At 39.8% G+C, this 19,106-nt stretch overlaps 1 protein-coding gene across 1 annotated transcript; it reads left to right on the forward strand.

Annotated features, from left to right (window-relative positions):
* Nucleotides 1–62: 62 nt before the first annotated feature.
* Nucleotides 63–18,570, forward strand: TRIM23 (tripartite motif containing 23). Its single transcript, XM_081880820.1, has 11 exons — nucleotides 63–321; nucleotides 2,503–2,665; nucleotides 6,302–6,423; nucleotides 7,356–7,634; nucleotides 8,203–8,385; nucleotides 10,032–10,247; nucleotides 11,854–11,988; nucleotides 13,298–13,427; nucleotides 13,522–13,632; nucleotides 14,137–14,261; nucleotides 14,661–18,570. Exons 1-11 carry the CDS (start codon nucleotides 229–231, stop codon nucleotides 14,838–14,840), a joined length of 1,737 nt encoding a protein of 578 aa, XP_081736946.1. The 5' UTR covers nucleotides 63–228; the 3' UTR covers nucleotides 14,841–18,570.
* Nucleotides 18,571–19,106: the final 536 nt, after the last annotated feature.

Below are 19,106 nucleotides of genomic sequence, written 5' to 3' on the forward strand. Positions count from 1 at the left end.
GGAAACGGGGAGTGACAAGAAACGGACATGCGCAGTGCTTAGAAACCACAGACCGGGTTAAGATACGGGGAAAGCGACCTTGTTGTGTGTGTTTTGACGTTTGTCTCCTTTACCTACGGCTCTCTTTGGTGACGTAGGCGCGTAACCCCGCCCCGTCTCCAGGGGGACACTCCGCTGTGGGAGCGGCGAAGGCAGCTTCTTCTTGGTCTTTCTCCTTCCTTCTCCAAGATGGCCGCGCTAGGTGTAAACAAGGTCGGGGCTAGTGCGGGGCTGGATGCCGGGAGCAGGCAGAGCCGGAGTCCGGCCGGGCCTGTGGTGAAGGTGAGCAGAGGGAGCAGAGGGGAGGGGGGGCTTCCAAGCCGCCTTGGCCGAGCCCCCTCGTCCTTCGCTGTCTTGGGTGGGGGCGGGAGGAAAGAGAGAGAGGGGGGGGAGCCCCCGCCCCCTTTGGGCTCCCGGGCTGTAGCGCCTTCATCTCCTGCAAGAGCCTTCACGTTTTGCGGGTCGGTTCTCTCCGGTTGTGCCCATGTCGGGCAACCCTCGTGTGTATTTACCCCGCTCCCCGCTCCCCCTTCACATTACACACACACACACACACACACAGATACTGTATATATATACACACACACACACACACATATATATATACACACACACACACACACACACATATATATACACACACACACACACACACATATATATATATATACACACACACACACACATATATATACGCGCACACACACACACACACACACAGAGAGAGAGAGAGAGAGAGACTTGTATGCTACGTTGTATGTTCTGTACTGTTTAAAGCAAGGGGGTGTCCAGAGCGATTTACCATGCGTGTCAGATAGGTTTGACAAATGAGGTGGGACAAGGTAGGGGGAATCTCACATGTAGGGTTCCAGCTTTTTTCTCCGGCAGGTTTCTAGCTTTTTGCATCTATTCAGTAGGCGGTAAATAAGCAAGTGGAACATCTTAGGACACTTAGGACATGAAGATGCAGCGGCGGCAAAGAAACAGAAAATGTAGGGTTGTGTGCAGCTAATTTAGACCCATCTAAATTAATGGACATTACTAACTTTGATTTCCATGGGTCTGCTTTGAGTAGTTCTGCCTGTCATAGAGTTGGGGTATAAGGAAATGTTCCATTATAGATGGCAAGAATATAAAGGGGCAGAACAGATGAAGAGGCAAAACTGGTACACTGGGTTTCCCATGCATTTGGGAACTGTGCAAACATTTGTTACAGAACTGGAAACATATTAAGTATCGTAAACAATATGGACGTTGTATCTTGATAGCCTTCTGTCTTATTTTGAAAATATTGCAGGGGGTTGAACTAGATGGTCCTCGTGGTCCCTTCCAGCTCTACAGTCCTATGATTCTATAATTCTTTGATGCAAAAATGCATTATGTTCGTTCCACAAGAGTGTCTAGTGACCTTGGGTGGGTTATAATCATGAACATGAGATCCAGTTTGTGGCTATACATCGTTTTTATGTTCTACCATACAGAAAAATGTGCATAATGCAGATAGAAGTTACCTTGAGCAATAGATACTTAATAATCCTGGTCCAAAATGTATGGTTTCACCCTAAGGGTCAGCCTGACAGCTGAGTTCACGAAAGTTACAAACCCACACAAATGGGTTGTATTCCAGCTTGCCCACATCTATGTTAGTTACAGTGGTGGGTTTGTATTTGCTATTTTAATGCAGGTATTTTAAATTATGAATTGTTATATTATTGATATATACTTGTTTAATTTGTAATTTTTGCATGCTGTCTTATTAAAAGTTTCTTTTTTAAAATTGGGATATAAATTTATTAAGTAAATAAATAAATAAATTGGAATTTTTGCTGTTGTGGAATAAAAAATGTGATTTCTTATAAAGACCTTTGTTGGAAAATAGTTGTTACTTTCTTTGAAGTGCTATCTTAAGCTCAGTTACTTGAAAGGTTCTCCATCCTGTGTAGAAGTACAACTATACGGAGACTAATACCTATACCCTATACCTATACCCCTTACCTAGAAGTAAGCCCCAATTCACTCAGTAGGACAGATGTGTGTAGTAAGGTCTAGGGAATACAACATACCAACCACTAAGGAAGTGCTTTGGGTCATGGACTACAGTTTTTAGGATCCACTAATTATCTGGTAGTTCTTAGTATATAGAGCTAACCTGAAACTTAATCATAATGAGGTCTGACCTGAGAGACTGATGCGGCTGTCCTCATCCCCATCCATAGTGGCATCTGTTGGCTGCATCCAAATAAACATTGTTAACAATGAAGCTGGCTTATACCGAGTCAGAATATTGGTCTAAGTAAGTACTGTTGATGCTGACAGGCAGTGCCAGGACTTCCGGCACAAGTCCCAGGCCTACCTGGAGATACAAGGGATTGAACCCGGGACCTTTTTTGCTTGCTCTTTACCACTAACTTTTAGCTCTTCCCTAGTGCTTAAAAACTGAACGTATTCCCTTGTAAATTATAGGTTCTGGAATGTGGAGTCTGTGAAGATGTATTTTCACTGCAAGGAGACAAAGTTCCCAGACTGCTTTTGTGTGGTCATACAGTCTGTCATGACTGTCTCACTCGACTTCCTCTCCATGGCAGAGCAGTTCGGTGTCCTTTTGATCGGCAGGTTACTGAATTAGGTAAGCTGCTTATAAATTGTTGAATTAAGAACATAAGAAAAGCCCTGTTGGGAAGACTAATGACCTGTGTAGGTCCACCATCCTGCTCTCAAATTGACTAACCAGATGCCTATGGGAGGCCCACAAGGAGGACACCAGTGCAGCAGCACTCTCCCCACTAGTATTAGTACTACCTCTCACGCTGGAGGTAGCAGTCATTTTATATAGGTTTGCCAAATGGGCAGGTACAACAGACACACTTAGAATATATCTGCATAGCTTGAATATACTGAGGCAAACCACCACTTAAAAAACAAAACACTGACATTGGTTGCAAGGCAGTTCAGAAGTTTGACTTGTTCGCTTCAAAAGTTGCAGCAATGTGATGTGATGAAAAGAGCAATGTGCACTATGAAAACGTATGGAAGATTTAATGTTTTAGAGGAAGGATTGTTGGAAAAATGCTCTTGGGGAGACGGTGATCCCCCCCCCCCCAGGACCTCTGAGTGTCTCCCGGTAGGCACGTCTCTGGAATGGCATGTCCCTTCATCTCCAGAGTGCCTCTCTGTGACACTTTTCATATGAAAAGTACACACAAGTCTTCTAGCATCCTACAGCAAGAAGAAAGAAACATCCGTAGATCTAAACTACATTTTATTTACAGTCTATACAGACAATCCATAATCACGTCTGTGTTCTCCAAGCTCTGGCAGAACAACCTGTTGCATACTGCAAAAGTGAAGGTACAGTACAAAAACACGCTCAGATGGAAGAGATAAGACAGTCTTCCATTTCCACACTCTTCCCAGACATCTCATGCGATTTATACTAATCACACTAGCAGCATCGGCTGCATAAAATTCCCAACAAGGATAACCTCATTTGAACATAATAGATTATCCAACCTATAATGTATTGAACACATTGAAATATACCTTAAAGTAAAACAAATTTAGGATTTGCCTGTAAGAACATTTACTTTTGAGAAGCCTTGGTGGCTATGCATGAAAGCAAAAGTCAAAATCCAAAATTTTCTGCATGAACAAGGGTCTCTTCTTGAACTAACAGTGAAGAAACATAGGTCTCTAGGAAGCTGCCTTACACCATGTCAGGCTAGCAGTCCTTCTAGCTCAGTATTGTCAGCACTGACTCGGGTTTTGGACAGGGATCTTTCCTTACCTAGAGATGCCATTGAATCTACCATTGAACTATAGCACTTTATTGTAGCCCACTGTCGCCAAGTGTGCAACATCATTCACTCAGAACTATTTCAACTTTTTATTTTATTAAATATGGGTGGTAGTCAACCAGTCATATTCAGAGTAGGCCCACTGAAATCTGTGGATTTAGTCATGACTAACTTAAGTCCATTGATTTCAGTGAGTCTGCTCTGATATTACTTTGTTTGATACCACCCTATATTTCTAATCTTGCTCGCATTATGGTAACATTGTAAACATTGCTTGTGAAGTTATCTCAGGACAGCTGTTTAGTGCTTAATGTCATAAGACAATAAAAATGGTAGCAAGGTCAGACAGGTTGAGTCAAGCAAGGTTGTGTTTATAATGCAAAATAGGTCTATTATGTAGCATTAATTTGTATAATGCCATCTGTGTGCACGGAACTGCAAGGAGCAGCATAAGAAAAAGACATGTCCCTGCCCTGGGGAGGTTACAGTCTAAATTTGAGCTGTAGGGAGAGGTAATAGGGCATAAATATGTATACTTAACGATTTGTTCTGGTTGAGCTGAGGGCTGTGAAAAGAGGGGGGGGGGGGTGATGAAGGATTTGAAGTAGGGAAGAGTGGCATCAGGTAGGGGGCAACACTGCAGAAAGAACTGAGCTGTTTAAGAGAGCAGACATTTCCTTTTAAACACAAATACTAGCTTCGTTTGTACAAGCCAACTCAGATCCCTATTAAGTTATGGTGCAGTGACCCAAAACAAAACCTTTGAAGACAAAAGCACCCATCAAGGCACCATTAAATGTGCTTAATGAAACAGTATGTGGCTCAGCCTTCATAAGCCTTACTCCTTGTAGTATCTTACAATTAAGCTGAACAACATGAATATGTTTGTGCCTCAGTCCTAGGGAGAAATCTGGGAAGAAATCTTTGCCACACCTTTCATTTTCTCTCCCCTACTCACCGCTCAAATATTGAGTGATTGGGAGAAAGCAATTTGCCGCTTTCCCCCTTTCCTGTTTGTAGAACTTGTAGGAATTCCTTCCATGATTTTTCAGTCTTCACTTTGCATTCACCCCCTTCCAAAGGATACACAGTTCAGTTATTTGAAATAGGATTTGACTTTCTGCGAATGGTTACACATTCTCATCAACAGCACTAGGGGACCTTCATCATGGAGGTGCATTAAATTGTTTATTCACTTTTTGCCAATCGCTGTAAAGAGACTGCTAGTAACCTCTCAGAATTTTCCTCCTTTCGGTGGTGGGGGAGTTTGGAAAGGGGCTGAAAAGCTAAGCTATGGAAGAGAGAACAGCCTGGGCAGAACAGAAATTAAAATAAACACAAGACCCAGTATGCACGTGATTAACACTAAATTAGCACCGCTACTCAATAATCCTCCCCGCACCCCTTTTTGTACTTGTGTGCCAGACAATCACACCTATCCTTTTTGAGTTTTGGTCTGGTTTCTTGGGCAGGAGAACTCTTCTTAATGTCTGTTGCTGAAAAGTATGTGTTCTAGCTCTGATATCCTCAGTCACTGATGAATCAAAGAGGAATGTTTGCCCATTTCGTGACTGGTGTACTGTAATCAATGGGCTCAGTATTCACTCCATGATTGCCCACATAATGCAGTCTTGTTTCTGATATGCAGGCTCCCTGCTATTCAAGCTTCATGCCTTTTCTAAGGAAAGGCTGCCAAAATCTGTAGGTTTGTTGTTGTTTAGAATGTTCCATAGATTTCATGCAATAGGCATATCTATAAAATTATGTAACCTGCACATATAGTGAGGAACCTGGCAGTTAGCACTTTGAATAGTTCCTACATTAGCTGAAATAAATTTGGACAGGCTTAATCAAAACCACCATTTGTTTTGAAGTACTGTACTGGAATCCATCCATGAAAATATATACATGTGAAAAGATAGAAACCCCAGCTGTCCATGAAGTATTTATCCTAACCTCTACCAATATATGGGTGGGTTAATTAAAAATTGAAGCCAACAGAGATAGAAGCAATTTGTAGTGGGTCAGTACAAATTCAGTAGCACTAACATATTTAAAGGCTTGCTGTTAAAAATGAATAGCACAATTCAGCCCAATACCCACATTTTGTGCCCTGTTGAGTTCTTCAGTGTGTCCCATTAAAATGAATGAGACCTAAGTTATTAACTTTAGACCACACAAAGGCTTCAGATTAAAGATTGATGAGTAAAAGGAAAAATATATTAGTGTTAATCTATGAAGTCTTCTGAAAGCAGAAAACTTCTCACACTGATGTTCCACAACCAAACATGGGGTTACAGTAGGTGAAATATAGTAAATAAGGAAGATCCAGCATATAGTTTATAAAATCTAATGGACCATAAGATCTTGAGAGAGAGCTCATGCAAACTGAAAAACTTTTCTGGCTATGGAATCACTTTTCAAAAGAATATTGTTTTTGCTGACTTTATTTTTTCCCTCCAAAACAGGAGATTCTGGTGTCTGGGGTTTGAAAAAAAACTTTGCTTTGTTGGAACTCCTGGAACGACTTCAAAATGGGCTTGGTGGTCAGTGTGGGACAACTGAAGAAGCCATTGGCCTCTCTGGAGAGGTAGTAGTAATCAATTTTGTATTTCATTTTGTGTCACTTTCAGAGTAGTGTTCCCAATCACTTTTTTATATTTCAGTTTGATTGTCCTTTTCAGATGTCATAAATGTTTGATTTTAATTAAGTGATTTCAACATTACTACATTAACAACTAAAAGACCTGGACCTAAATTACATGTTCAGGAGTATCGAGTGGTACAGATTCTCCTGGACTATATAATTTCAGATTTGTACCTGCACTCTCAATCAGAACTGTCAATGACGAGAACCTGCTCGCCATCAGTAATAATCAGTCTCACACAAAGATGGGTTGAAGAAATCTGACTGCCTCAGGAGCTGCTGCAGCCAAACATTTATTGTGTGTAGCCAAAAAGATACAAATACCAAAAAGCAACTTTTCCCTCAGCTGGCAGATAAGGACAATGCCATGCCATCACACCAGGCCACGTAGTCGATCAGGCTATGCTACGTGGACCAATCATCGGAAGAGCATGAGCTGTCCACGCGTTGTTCATGCTCCAAGCGATGCCTTCTGCTATGAAATCACCTTGCAATAATAAACTTTTGCCCATGCTCTTATGTACAAACAACCATTTTCCCACATGTCAAGTAACGGCTGTTCTATTCAATATTTCTGACTATATAGTAGTTTCTAGAAAGTATATGCTAGTTCCCTAGAGCAGGTATCTATAAAATTTTGTTTCATCGATTGGGCGATAATTGGGCAAGCATTGGGATTTTGATTTGTAGCCATAATAAGCTTCCAGCACTTTTATTCACCAAGGTGTTTGAAAAGATTTTACTGATTTAATTGTGTGCATTTTAGTCTGTTTTTCTTGTTAATGCTGTACAATGCCTTGGAATCTAATATTAAAAACATTTTTATGCGGCCAGTTACCATGAGTAAATAATGTTCTAGTTTTTCTTTTTGTTAGTGCATTGTCCGCTGTGATGAAGATGAAACGCATCTTGCTTCAGTATACTGCACTGTTTGTGCCACTCACCTGTGTGCAGAGTGTTCCCAACTCACACATTCCACGAAGACACTTGCAAAACACAGACGTGTGCCCCTTGCTGATAAACCTCATGAGAAGACCATGTGCTCTCAGCACCAAGTGCATGCTATTGAATTTGTGTGCCTGGAAGAAGGGTGTCAAGCCAGTCCTCTCATGTGTTGTGTCTGCAAAGAATATGGAAAGCATCAGGGTCATAAAGTAGGTTGTGTCAATTCTTTATTGTCCATCTATGTCATTGTTAATATGAAAAGGAGAGTTTGTGTTGGGTTTTTTGCCCATTTGACAAACCATCAGACTATATTTTGTTCCCTCTCCTATTCTTTACATTACTTATTTAATAAAGGCAATGTTCCAGGGTATCATTAAGCTATCACTAAAGCTGCTTTCCTGCTGTCACCTAGTAGGGCTGCTAGACAATTTTGTGTTCGTATATTGATGTATAATACTGTCCAGCTAATGCTTATATTTAATTTTCCATCTCTTTTGAAACATAACTAGTCTTTACATACTTCTTGTTAAATAATAATAAAGTTTTTTAAATCTTACTATGATAAATTAAAGATCACTGCTTTTGAAAGATGATTCATGCAAAGGAGCATGCAAAGACTAGTTACCTTGTGCGCCTACATTTCTGCGCTAAGCACCTGAGGCAGAATGTCCAAAGTTTTGCTCTTTTTTCTCTCTCATACTGTGTGGGGGCAGAATTTGTAGATGGGAAGAATTTGGAAATGGGTGTTCAGATTTACTTTTGATGCTTTCCCCTTAGCACAGTGTTTTGGAACCAGAAGCAAACCAGATCCGTGCTTCCATTTTAGACATGGCTCACTGTATAAGAACTTTCACAGAAGAAATATCAGATTATTCTCGGAAACTAGTTGGAATAGTTCAGCAGATAGAAGGAGGAGAACAGATAATTGAAGATGGAATTGGAATGGCTCATACAGAACATGTAAGCAAGCTTGTCATTTCCTTAACCTGCATGTAATCTTCATTATTATATCTCCCCACCCCTTTACACTTTTTAAATGAAGCAGTATGCCACGTTATCCAGTATTAACATGACTCACAAAAGCTTTTTCAAGGCCACTTATCAAAAGTAAGTTGGTATGGGCAAGGGTAGAGGACCTTCTGGAAGGAGAAGATAGAGCCAAGAAGTCTGTTCTGTTAACTCACCAGTGGTAATGGACTATTTTGCAAAGCTGTTTTTCAGAAGAAAGAAGCCATGAAGAAGCAGAAATGATTGATTTTGGAATAATTATAGAGATGATAATGAAAAATACAGCTAGGATACAAAGTGCATGCCTAAGACTTACCTAGTAGGATTTTTATTTACTGTATTGCCATATCACTAAATGATTTGGAAAGTATTTCATTTTCAAAAATGGCTTACTATGTAGCATGGCAGGTAGCTACTGGTGAAATACAAATCTGATATTTCCTGGACACGTGGAACTTAGGTTTGTGGGGGGGGGGGTTATTCCAGTCTGTGTTTCTATTTCTTTTCAGAATCTCCTAATGCTGTTCCTAGCTGATTTGACTAGGACACCAACCTTAGTATTATGCAGAAATAGCAGTGTTGATTATATAAGGTTTTCTGTGGAAACATCATGAATTAGATTAGCTTGCATATTTCATCTGTTAGTGATCAGGCTAATTTGAATGAAGATACATATTAGAATATACCTAGTATTTTTGTTACACTTTGTTTTAGATGTAGCAATTTGTGTGTGGTACATAATTCTGTACTCTAGAGCTACAATTTTGGCCCTCAGTTACCTCTAATTTGTGAATTTCACTTCTAAAAGCAATGAGTTAATAGGTTTACAGTATTTTGCTAAGGCACTTGGCAAAAGTTTATTCAAAGGATAGATACTACTAGGAAAGTGGAAGTGTTAGATAGATACTACTAGGAAAGTGGAAGAGTAGTTCTAACAGTGAGCTGTTAATATATATTATGGAGTACTGTGCCTCTTCTAGCTGGGTTAATTCAGAATAGGGAGTCACCACTTCCAACTCACAGGAGAGCCAACAGAGATCATGAGATTTGAAAACATAAAATATTTTGGCAATACTTTAACATTCATTTTTTTAATATTATTTTATTAATTTCCCAAAAACAACAAAAAATAAAAACAACAATACATATTCGAACATTAAAAAAAGAGTTGACTTCCCCCTATTCCCTTCCCTAGTTCCATTGTTTATCATCATACCACATGTCCATTTTAAATTGTAAAATCATTAAAATTACTTATTGCCCAGTCATAATGTCTTTACAAGTATTTTTAAAATCTTGCTAATGTATTAACCTGTGTACATTGCTTCTGTATGTATGCAATAAAGTCCTTCTAATCTTATAGTACTCCTTTAATATTCAAAACACACTGACATTCTTCTTCTAGCTTTCCTCACAATAATGGAGGCTGGTAGCATTTTAAAAATGAACACTAATTTCTGCAGAGATATGTCTTATGTTAAGCTGTCTACTGGAAATTTGTGTGCCAGCCCATTGCAATGGAGAAGGATATTAAAGCTCTGTCTTAAAGAGGTCTGCAACAACGTAATGTCTGTCTCCTTGATTTCATAACCACCCAGGTCCCAGGTACTGCAGAGAATGCTCGTTCATGTGTGCGAGCCTATTTTTCTGATCTTCATGAAACCCTCTGCCGCCAAGAAGAAATGGCACTTAGTGTGGTTGATGCCCATGTGCGGGAGAAATTGATCTGGCTTAGGCAACAGCAAGAAGATATGACTATTCTCTTGTCCCAGGTTTCAACAGCTTGCCTTCACTGTGAAAAGACATTGCAGCAGGTGAAGTATCCATATAGTGGCCCTCTTCCATATATATGTACTTTAGGTTGCTGTCTAAGGTTGACAGTGTCAGGTGGTTTATAAATAATTTGTAAAAGTTTCTCTGTTAGGTGAGTCCCTTGTGGGAGGGAGAAGTATTGGATAACAAAATAATTATTGTTGGGAAAATACTGTGTTAGGGATTTGCTTTTATTGGGTTAATTGTATGTGTAAGCTTAGTTATTCTAAAATTCTGCTTCTACAAATGGTGATTTGGGACACAGCAGTAGTTTGTAAAAGTTTCTCTGTTGGGTGAGTGCCTTGTGGGAGGGAGAAGTATTGGATAACAAAAGCGAGGAGATGGGAGGCAAAAGTGCTGTAGCATCTGAGTCAAAGGATAGGTTTGAAATATAAAAGTTTAACGTACCGTATTTTTCGCTCTATAGGGCGCACTATTCTTCTAGCTTTCCTCACAATAATGGAGGCTGGTAACATTTTAAAAACGAACACTACTTTCTCCAGAGCTATGTCTTATGTTAAGCAGTCTACAGTCTATAGGGCGCACCTAGTTTTTAGGGGGGGGGGAAATAAAGGGTAAATTATTTTCCCCCCAAGCCCCAAACAGCTCCCCAGAGCTTGCGGGGCTGGGGCTGGGGAAGCCCGAGCTTCCCCAGACCCCGGCCCCCAGAACAGGTCCAGGAGAGGCGGCGCGATTGTGCACAACCTTGCCACCGCTCCCGGAGCTTGCGGGGCTGGGGACGGGGGCTTCCCTTGACCCCAGCCCCCAGAACAGGCTATCCGAAAGCCTTCTGAGCCCGGGGGGAACTCCCGCCGGGCTTAGAAGGCTTGCGGATAGCTGCCTGAAGCCTGGAGAGCGAGAGGGGTCGGTGTGCACCGACCCCTCTCCCTCTCCAGGCTTCAGCGAAAGCTTGCATTCACTTCATAGGACGCACACACATTTCCCCTTCATTTTTGGAGGGGAAAGAGTGCGTCCTATAGAGCGAAAAATGCGGTAGTTGGTGATGCCTTTTTCTAGTGAAACGTTTGGGATCCACACTTTGGAGAAGTAGCTAGTTGTATAGAAATTAATGTAGAAACCTATTAGGCTTGGCCTTAAAGAGACAAAATACTGTAGGGGCAATGTTCTTACATAGTCACTTGAGCATTAAAATAAAGGTGTTCAGCTGCCTCTTGTGTACCAAACAAAATAAAACAAGAAAAGGAGCAATTGTGTGTGTTGATAGTAGCACCCATTTTTAATCCTAATTAGATTCTTTTTCCTTTCAAGTCTTTATATTTGCCAGTGTTGTTTCAGTTGAATAATACAGTAGCTTTCTTGTCTTGGTTCCTGTGTAGTGTTACTGTGTTTTCCTTAAGACAAACAAAAGCTTCTGTGAACAGCATGCATTCCTGTCTTCCATTTCTCCATTGTTGATGTATCATGAAACAATTTATTTCAGTTATAGTAGAGTTTTAAATCTGCTTGAGTTAAAGTTCAATTTTAAATTTAGTAAAAAATGTAACTTTCTTTTTGGTAGACGTAACTTCTTGCTCAGCTGGATTTTGAGAAGGAAAACACATAGGTGGTACTGCATTCATTGTATTAAATTTAGCTTCCTTTTTAAAGGATGACTGCAGAGTTGTCTTGGCCAAACAAGAAATTACAAGGCTTCTAGAAACACTACAAAAACAACAACAACAGTTTACCGAGCTTGCAGACCATATACAACTTGATGCTAGCATTCCAGTTACTTTTACAAAGGTACAGTTTTCTCATGTTTAGGTTGCTTCAAGACTTTGATCATGAATCCAGAGAGAAGCAAGAACTCTGTCCTCTTCCTTCCTTCCTTCCTTCCTTCCTTCCTTCCTTCCTTCCTTCCTTCCTTTCTCCCTCTTCTCCTCTGCCACCCTAAGTACAGCAAGAAACACTCATGGCCAGCTGGCTTTTGAAGCTCCCCAAATTACAAGTAATTTGCAACACTGTGCAATCATGTCTTGGATATATATAATTTTTTTAAAAAAAGATAGACCCGAAGACTAGGGTGACTGTGTAGGAATGTTTTTCTTTTGTTTAACATCCTATAAGTCATGGTGGCTGTTGCCCTAATTCAAAGTGTTTTGGTTAAAATAGTATCTGCTAATAAAATGACTTTGCACCTTTTCAATTGTGCATGTTTTTGTTTAGTCAAACATATTATCCTGTAGATTGTCGGACTAAAATTGTAACCATTCTGGTCACAAAACTTTTAGTATCCTCAGCAAAAAAAACAACAACTTACCAATGGGATAAATTTATCATTTGGGGTAATATGTAAATGGTCTTCAGCTCATTTGGGGTAATCATGCAAATGGTCTTCAGCTCACACCGTGTGGCTTGCCCTTCTTTCTTTCACCTCCTGCAGCCCCCAAGCACTGGATGTGCTACTTGGGTTATTTTCTTTTGAATATTTTATATTGTTATTTGCAAATCATTTAGATCTTCTTGGTTAAGTGAAATCTAACACATGTTTAAAAAATAAATAAAAGTGTTGGCTTTCTACTTAGTCTTGGCTCACCCACAGAACGGCATCCTTTAAGGTGAAACTTATGTATCCTAAATGAGACAGAGTGTCAGAAATTCAAAGCGCTCCATGTGTCCACCCAAATACACCTGCACAAGAATCAATTTCTTCTGACTACTGCCCCTCACACTACAATGGAAACTCCTGACATTGGGTGGTATTCAGCTAAATTTTACTCAGAGGAAACCCTCTGAAATTACTTAACATCACAAAATAATTTAAGTAGGTCCACTCTGAGGGAAATATAGTTGATGGCCCATCAATACATATAAATTCATATACCCCTATGAATCGGAGTACGAGTTTCTTCCATTACAACATTTAATCATCTTTGCAGTTCACAAAACTTAAAACACTCTTAACAAGCAAGAAACTTACATGATACATTACATTAGGATTTTCCTTTGCCACAGCACCTTGAGCTAATAAAAATTCTTTTTGCGGGGCGTCGGCGGGGGGGGGGGGGACGACAAAATTCAGGTTTCTCAATATCTTTTTTCTTGGCTGCAGGACAACAGGGTACACATTGGGCCAAAAATGGAGATTCGGGTTGTAACTCTGGGATTAGACGGAGCTGGCAAGACAACCATTTTATTTAAGCTGAAGCAGGATGAATTCATGCAACCTATTCCAACAATAGGCAAGTAACATTGATTTTGGAACCAGTAATATGTATATATAAATCCTTTGTCAGAGGTGTGGTTAAAAGGCCCTTCCTTTCCATCCTCCTTTAGGTTTTAACGTTGAAACTGTAGAATATAAAAATCTGAAGTTCACTATTTGGGATGTAGGAGGTAAACACAAGTTGAGGCCTTTGTGGAAACATTATTACCTCAATACACAAGGTAAGAGTGCCATATTTCATATTTTGACTCATTGAAATGTACAATGAATAATTATGCCTATTAAAAGTAAGAAAGGGAATGTTTCCTAGGTTTATTGTCAAATGATGTAATTCTAAACACATCTGTTTGAAAGTAAATTCCATGGAAATCAGTGGGTTTTGTGTTTCAGGGTACAACAATTCAGGGATCTGACTTCTAGACAACATTTTAATTTCTTCAGTTTTGGTCTCTGTGACGAGTGACTTGCATTTACTTTCAGATTTGATTTTTGGCTTTGCTTCAGGCTAATACAGTTTAGAAAGTTGTACAGTGCAGTTAATTTTAGTAAAGAAAATGGTTCAATTGCTAGTTTGTAGTACGTCAACAATTTCTGGAAAATATGTATAGACTTCAGATGTAAAATATAGGGCTGGAGTCTTTCCCCTGCTTCCTAAGTTATAATATCTGCATGTGGAATGAAAATGTGTTGCAAAATGCAGCTGCATAATTGTTCTCTTTCTGTAGCGGTGGTGTTTGTTATTGATAGCAGCCACAGAGACAGGGTCAGTGAAGCACACAATGAACTTGCCAAACTGTTAACAGAAAAGGAGTTGCGAGATGCTTTGCTGCTGATCTTTGCCAATAAGCAGGTATTGTGGTCCTTTTTTTAGTTTTCTCATTTGTCTCAATTTAACTTCATTTTGCTAGTGTAAAGTAAGTACGGAAACAAAATTTAAAAGGCTATATTAATTGTAATGTTTCCTCTGATAAACTGTTAATTTAGCCGAAAATAAATAAAAATCCCAACCTTCTTAACAGTCTGTTTTGGGGTCTTCTATTAATTTCCAAAATCTTGCAGATAGAGTTCTAGCCAAGTTTCTTAAAAACATAATTGGTACTTGAATACTTGTGAAGTATTTAAATATATTTAACAAAATTCTGTAGGTTTTGGCACTGACTTTAATTTTCAATCTGCAGCATTCATTAGTTAAGATTACTAATTCTTAAGTTACTGTCTATGCATTTAAGTATATGGTTGTTGTTTACAGGATGTGGCAGGGGCACTTTCCGTAGAAGAGGTCACAGAATTGCTGAGTCTGCACAAACTCTGCTGTGGTCGGAGCTGGTACATTCAAGGGTGTGATGCCCGAAGTGGCATGGGACTGTATGAAGGACTGGATTGGCTCTCGAGACACCTGGTAGCCGCAGGTGTGCTGGATGTCGCATAAGGTCCTCTTGAGAAGTGTTAAGCTTGAAGATCACTTAATTTATTTGTGTGACTTGAGATGGTCAAACATGAACTTTTCATCTAAGGCTATGTATTCTAAAGAAAACAACTAACATTTTTGCTGGAATGCTTATTGGGGTGTGGTACAGTAAGTGTGTAATTCCTGTAAATTATGGTAATTTAATAGTGGTGTGGTGGATTTGCAAGAAAGGTGCCTTGGTGTTTTTTGGGTTTTTTTAAGAAATGAGATTTGAAATGTCTTGCCTAATTAGCAACTAAATTATCTTCTCACAAGTACTTTAGGAACTTAGCATTTATTTGACCTTGCTCCTTTCAGAGTTGGCCTTGCTGCATTTGCTTTTTCTCAGATCTCACTTGGGCATGCAGGCACACACAAACCACTTCTTGATAAAAAGAAAAATGAAGTAGGCATGGTGCCGGGTTGGACATAGAGCCTGTGTACTTGTAGATGTATGTGCATTTCGTCTGGGTACCTTGTGTAGCTTGCAGATGTGAGAGTATGGAATGGGCACACCTACCAGTGGCAAGTGGTCCTTGGAGTTGGTGAATGTTGCCATCATGCCAAAAGACCTTTACCATCCTTACTCTACAGCTCCAAATATCCACCACTACCCCCCAGAAGCTACTGCAACCAAACTCCTTCAGAGTTTCATTGTACTTTTCCTCCTTCATCTTCCATCTTAGAGGAAAAAACACCACCTTGCAGAAGGACTAGCAGTAAAATGGATGCTGGAGTTTCTCATGCAGGATGAAACTCTTGGGACTGTGTTAATGGTAGGTCAGGTCTCCAGCTATCCAAGACCTAAATGTGCCCTGGTTAAAATCTCTCCTCGGTTGTATTTGTTTGTCTGACTGAGGTTGCAAGTGGACGTTGCCTAAATATACATTTTAATGACTTTTCGGGGGAAATTTTATATTAATCAGCTTCTTAAAATCCTCCTTTCCCTCCTTCATCTGAATTCCATATGTACATTGTGCCATGCAGGCAACTTTATGGTACGTGATTACATACCCCTCTTTCCATAAAATCAGTAATGGTTTATTTTCAGTTCTTGATGGGAAACCATGTACAGTTTTGGAAAGCTGAAGTACCTCTCTTGCAACTCCCTATATAAGAAACATTGAAGCACAATTACACTGTCACAGTGGCTGCACTTTTACTCAAATCTGGGGTAAGCTTTGCCTTCAAAACTTCTTTTCGGCTACAATTCTATGGTGGATAGGCTTGTATATATATTTTCTAACATCAGAGGATCTGTGAATGGGGAAAGCTCTGTAACAAGGATCTGTAGCAGTTTATCTCATTAGCCTTAATCAGTTTATCACTTGGTTAGCTGCTTGAGCACATTGTGTTTTGTAGGTCTGTGAAATATTTAACCCAATTACATGAAGACACCAGTTGTTAGCATTTGGATTCATCCTTTTGGACATTCAGTGCACTGAAGAAAGAGGATGTGTGTCTTTGACAGGACACTCGAGTTACAGGTCCCAAGTTCTGTAACATACATCTGGATAACCTTCTGCAGATACACTAATGGAGGAATTGTGTGGAGCTGTGTGAGGAAGTTCCCTTACACCATGAAGAGGGCATGTATGTGGTTAAGTAAAAGTTCAGAGCTCAAATGCTGATTCCACGCTGCTGTAGTCACTAGTCTCCAGGCTGCAGCAGGCACGGCTGAGGCAGGCAAATTTGACTGCTGGTACTGGCCTAAAAAGGATAGTTCTGTTTTTTAAATCCAGATTCTCTCCCCAAGCAACATAGGAATTAAGCTTCATACCCTTCTAATTGTGCTCTCAGCACAAGAATTTCTGCTTGCCGGACAAAATTATCCTCCCTCTCCTTCCCATGGACTGTTCCAGGGGTTTTACCAACCTTCCAGAGCAGATTTGGGAAAGGAGGGAGGAAGCTGCATTGCATTAGCAGTAGTCCTACTGCTGGCTTCCATTGACAAGCTGGGTTAGTTGAATCTGGCCTGTAATGTTCCTTTCAGAAACCCTTTGAGTAGACTGTTTTCCCTATGTTGGTTCTAGATAACACAACTAATATTAGATAATTATAACTAGTAATTAGATAATCCTTTAGGGTAGCAGTATATCAGCTTACCCAGAGCAGCACCTCACCAGCTGTTCATGGTTCCACATGCAACATGTGTATACTTCAAATAGAGGTCGTTCAAAACGTTAATCCTGAAATGGTTGAACGTGTTGCTTTTTGTAACCAGTTATACACATTGAAGGATGCAGCGCAAGACCATGCATAGGGGTTTTTTTTTGGGGGGGGGCGGAGATTAAGTTGCACTGTGTCCAGTGAGGCTCGTACCTGTGTAATTGAATGTAGGATTGCAGAACTACCTTTCCAACCTTTTTGGTGAAATGTTCCTGGTAAGCTGATCTAGAAAAATGTTACTAAGGGCTCTCAAACTCTTTACAAGTATAAGACTCCAAAGTGTCTGAATACCTTGAAAGCTTCATGCAGTGTTCAGTTAGGAAGGAATATTGCATATAGTAGGCTGCCACAAATTCTAGGTCTGGTTTTAAGCATGAGAATTCTGCTACTTAGCTGAGATACAGTTGTTGTCACGATGCAGTTCCTTTCTTTTCTGGCTCTTCTAGATGAAGCAGATACTTACAACCACTCTCACTTTAACTAAAATCTTGTTTGCTGAATCCTGCTTTGTTACAGGAAGTGGCTATCACTGCCCATTCAAGAGACCTTTCCCCTCAAGGAACTTTCCTCTGCCTCAATAAATAACCTCTTCACAGCATACCACAAAGCTAGACTTGATGCATTTATGTGGAAGGCCTAGCTGTGTGTGTTTGAAATAATTTGGAAACTTTTGACTGCATTTCAGTGAGGCCAGGCTTTCACTTATTTATACCCTCTTTTATTTTTCAACACTATTCAAATGCATGACAACACGTGATAATGCAGCGGTTGGGAAGGGTAAATGTGAATTGTTCTTCTGTGGCTTTAATTGCTGTAGCGTTATTGTTCTGGGCTCTCCTTGTAAAACACTCAAGATGTTTTAGGACATTGGATAAATACTTGTTTTCCAAAAACCTGTTTGTTCCTGTCAAGCTCTACTATAAATGTAGTGGGCTTGCATTAAAAGTATTGAAATCCACTTAAGTGACTGTGAACATAAGTGTTGCATTTGTTTGAATTCAAACAATTACCAGATAAAATTTTAGCAGCTTGTTTGTACTGTATATAACAATTTCAGCTATAAACTTCAAGCTTGTTTCATATGATGTTGAGCTTCAACTCAGTTTAGTATACTGATATGTGCTAGTTTTTAAGAAGTGTTTCAATTCCAAGGAGATTTTTAAAGGTTAGCATAAAAGCTGTATTAAGAACAGTTTGTAAAACAATTGGGTCATAGTCTAGTTTTAACTGTGAAACTAAAATGCAACATACAGTGACAATAAAGAGGTGTATATTAACTTATTGCTTTAAAAAAATAACGTATTAATGTATAGGGCTTCATTCCTTGACATACTCTAGCTTTTAACTGTATGTAATGAATTCTTTTCTAATTGTGGATTGGGAGTGAATGGAAGTATTGAGAGGGGTTATAGCACCAAGAATTTTATGTTCTGGGGCTACACAAGGTATAAAATAGCTCACAAAACAATGTTGGATTAAAAAAAATTGATGGTGTGATTTCAAAATGGCCTTGGACTCCCTAACAATAAAAATTCTCTAACCAGCTGGTGGAATGTGTCGTCTTTCTGAAGTAGATTTTTGCCACTTAATTTTTCTTTCCCCCCGAATCAAATATTTATTTATGGTCAACCAAGAAAGTGAATAATGAGTGAATGTGTCTGGATGTTGGATGGTTTATATTTGTAAGTGGGAGTGGGAGGTTTCAAATGAATGCTAAGTGTCTCCTGCCATTCTTTATAGATGTCAGCTCGCATAAGAATGTGGTCAAAACAAATGGCACATGTGTGCATGTTCAGAGGTTGACCTCAGTTAGTCTTGGGGCACAAAATGAAGGTGATGAGTGAAAGGAAACTGGCCGATGTGCATGGATAGCCTGCAGTCTGAAGCTAACAGATAAATTTGAAGCCAGTGGAGGTGCCTAGGTAATTGGCAAATGACAGCCACCCCACTCACTGTTCTCATATGTCTTCCTTCCAGGGATTACTGAAGCAAGGTTTTCTTGGGACAACCCCTGAAAGCAATGAAGAGGATTACAGGGCTTAAGTAAAGTGGGATGGTTCTCACCCTCCTTCCCCTCTC

The sequence above is a fragment of the Podarcis erhardii genome (genome assembly GCF_964252035.2).
Source record: "Podarcis erhardii genome assembly, chromosome: 11".
NCBI classification, from domain to species: domain Eukaryota; kingdom Metazoa; phylum Chordata; class Lepidosauria; order Squamata; family Lacertidae; genus Podarcis; species Podarcis erhardii.

What these genes read in the sequence shown, in the direction of transcription:
- TRIM23 (XM_081880820.1), top strand. Translation starts at nt 229, where the DNA reads ATGGCCGCGCTAGGTGTAAACAAGGTCGGGGCTAGTGCGGGGCTGGAT. An exon ending in GTGAAAAGACATTGCAGCAG is followed by an intron (nt 10,248 to 11,853) that starts GTGAAGTATCCA and finishes TCCTTTTTAAAG; the next exon opens with GATGACTGCAGAGTTGTCTT. An exon ending in TGATCTTTGCCAATAAGCAG is followed by an intron (nt 14,262 to 14,660) that starts GTATTGTGGTCC and finishes TGTTGTTTACAG; the next exon opens with GATGTGGCAGGGGCACTTTC.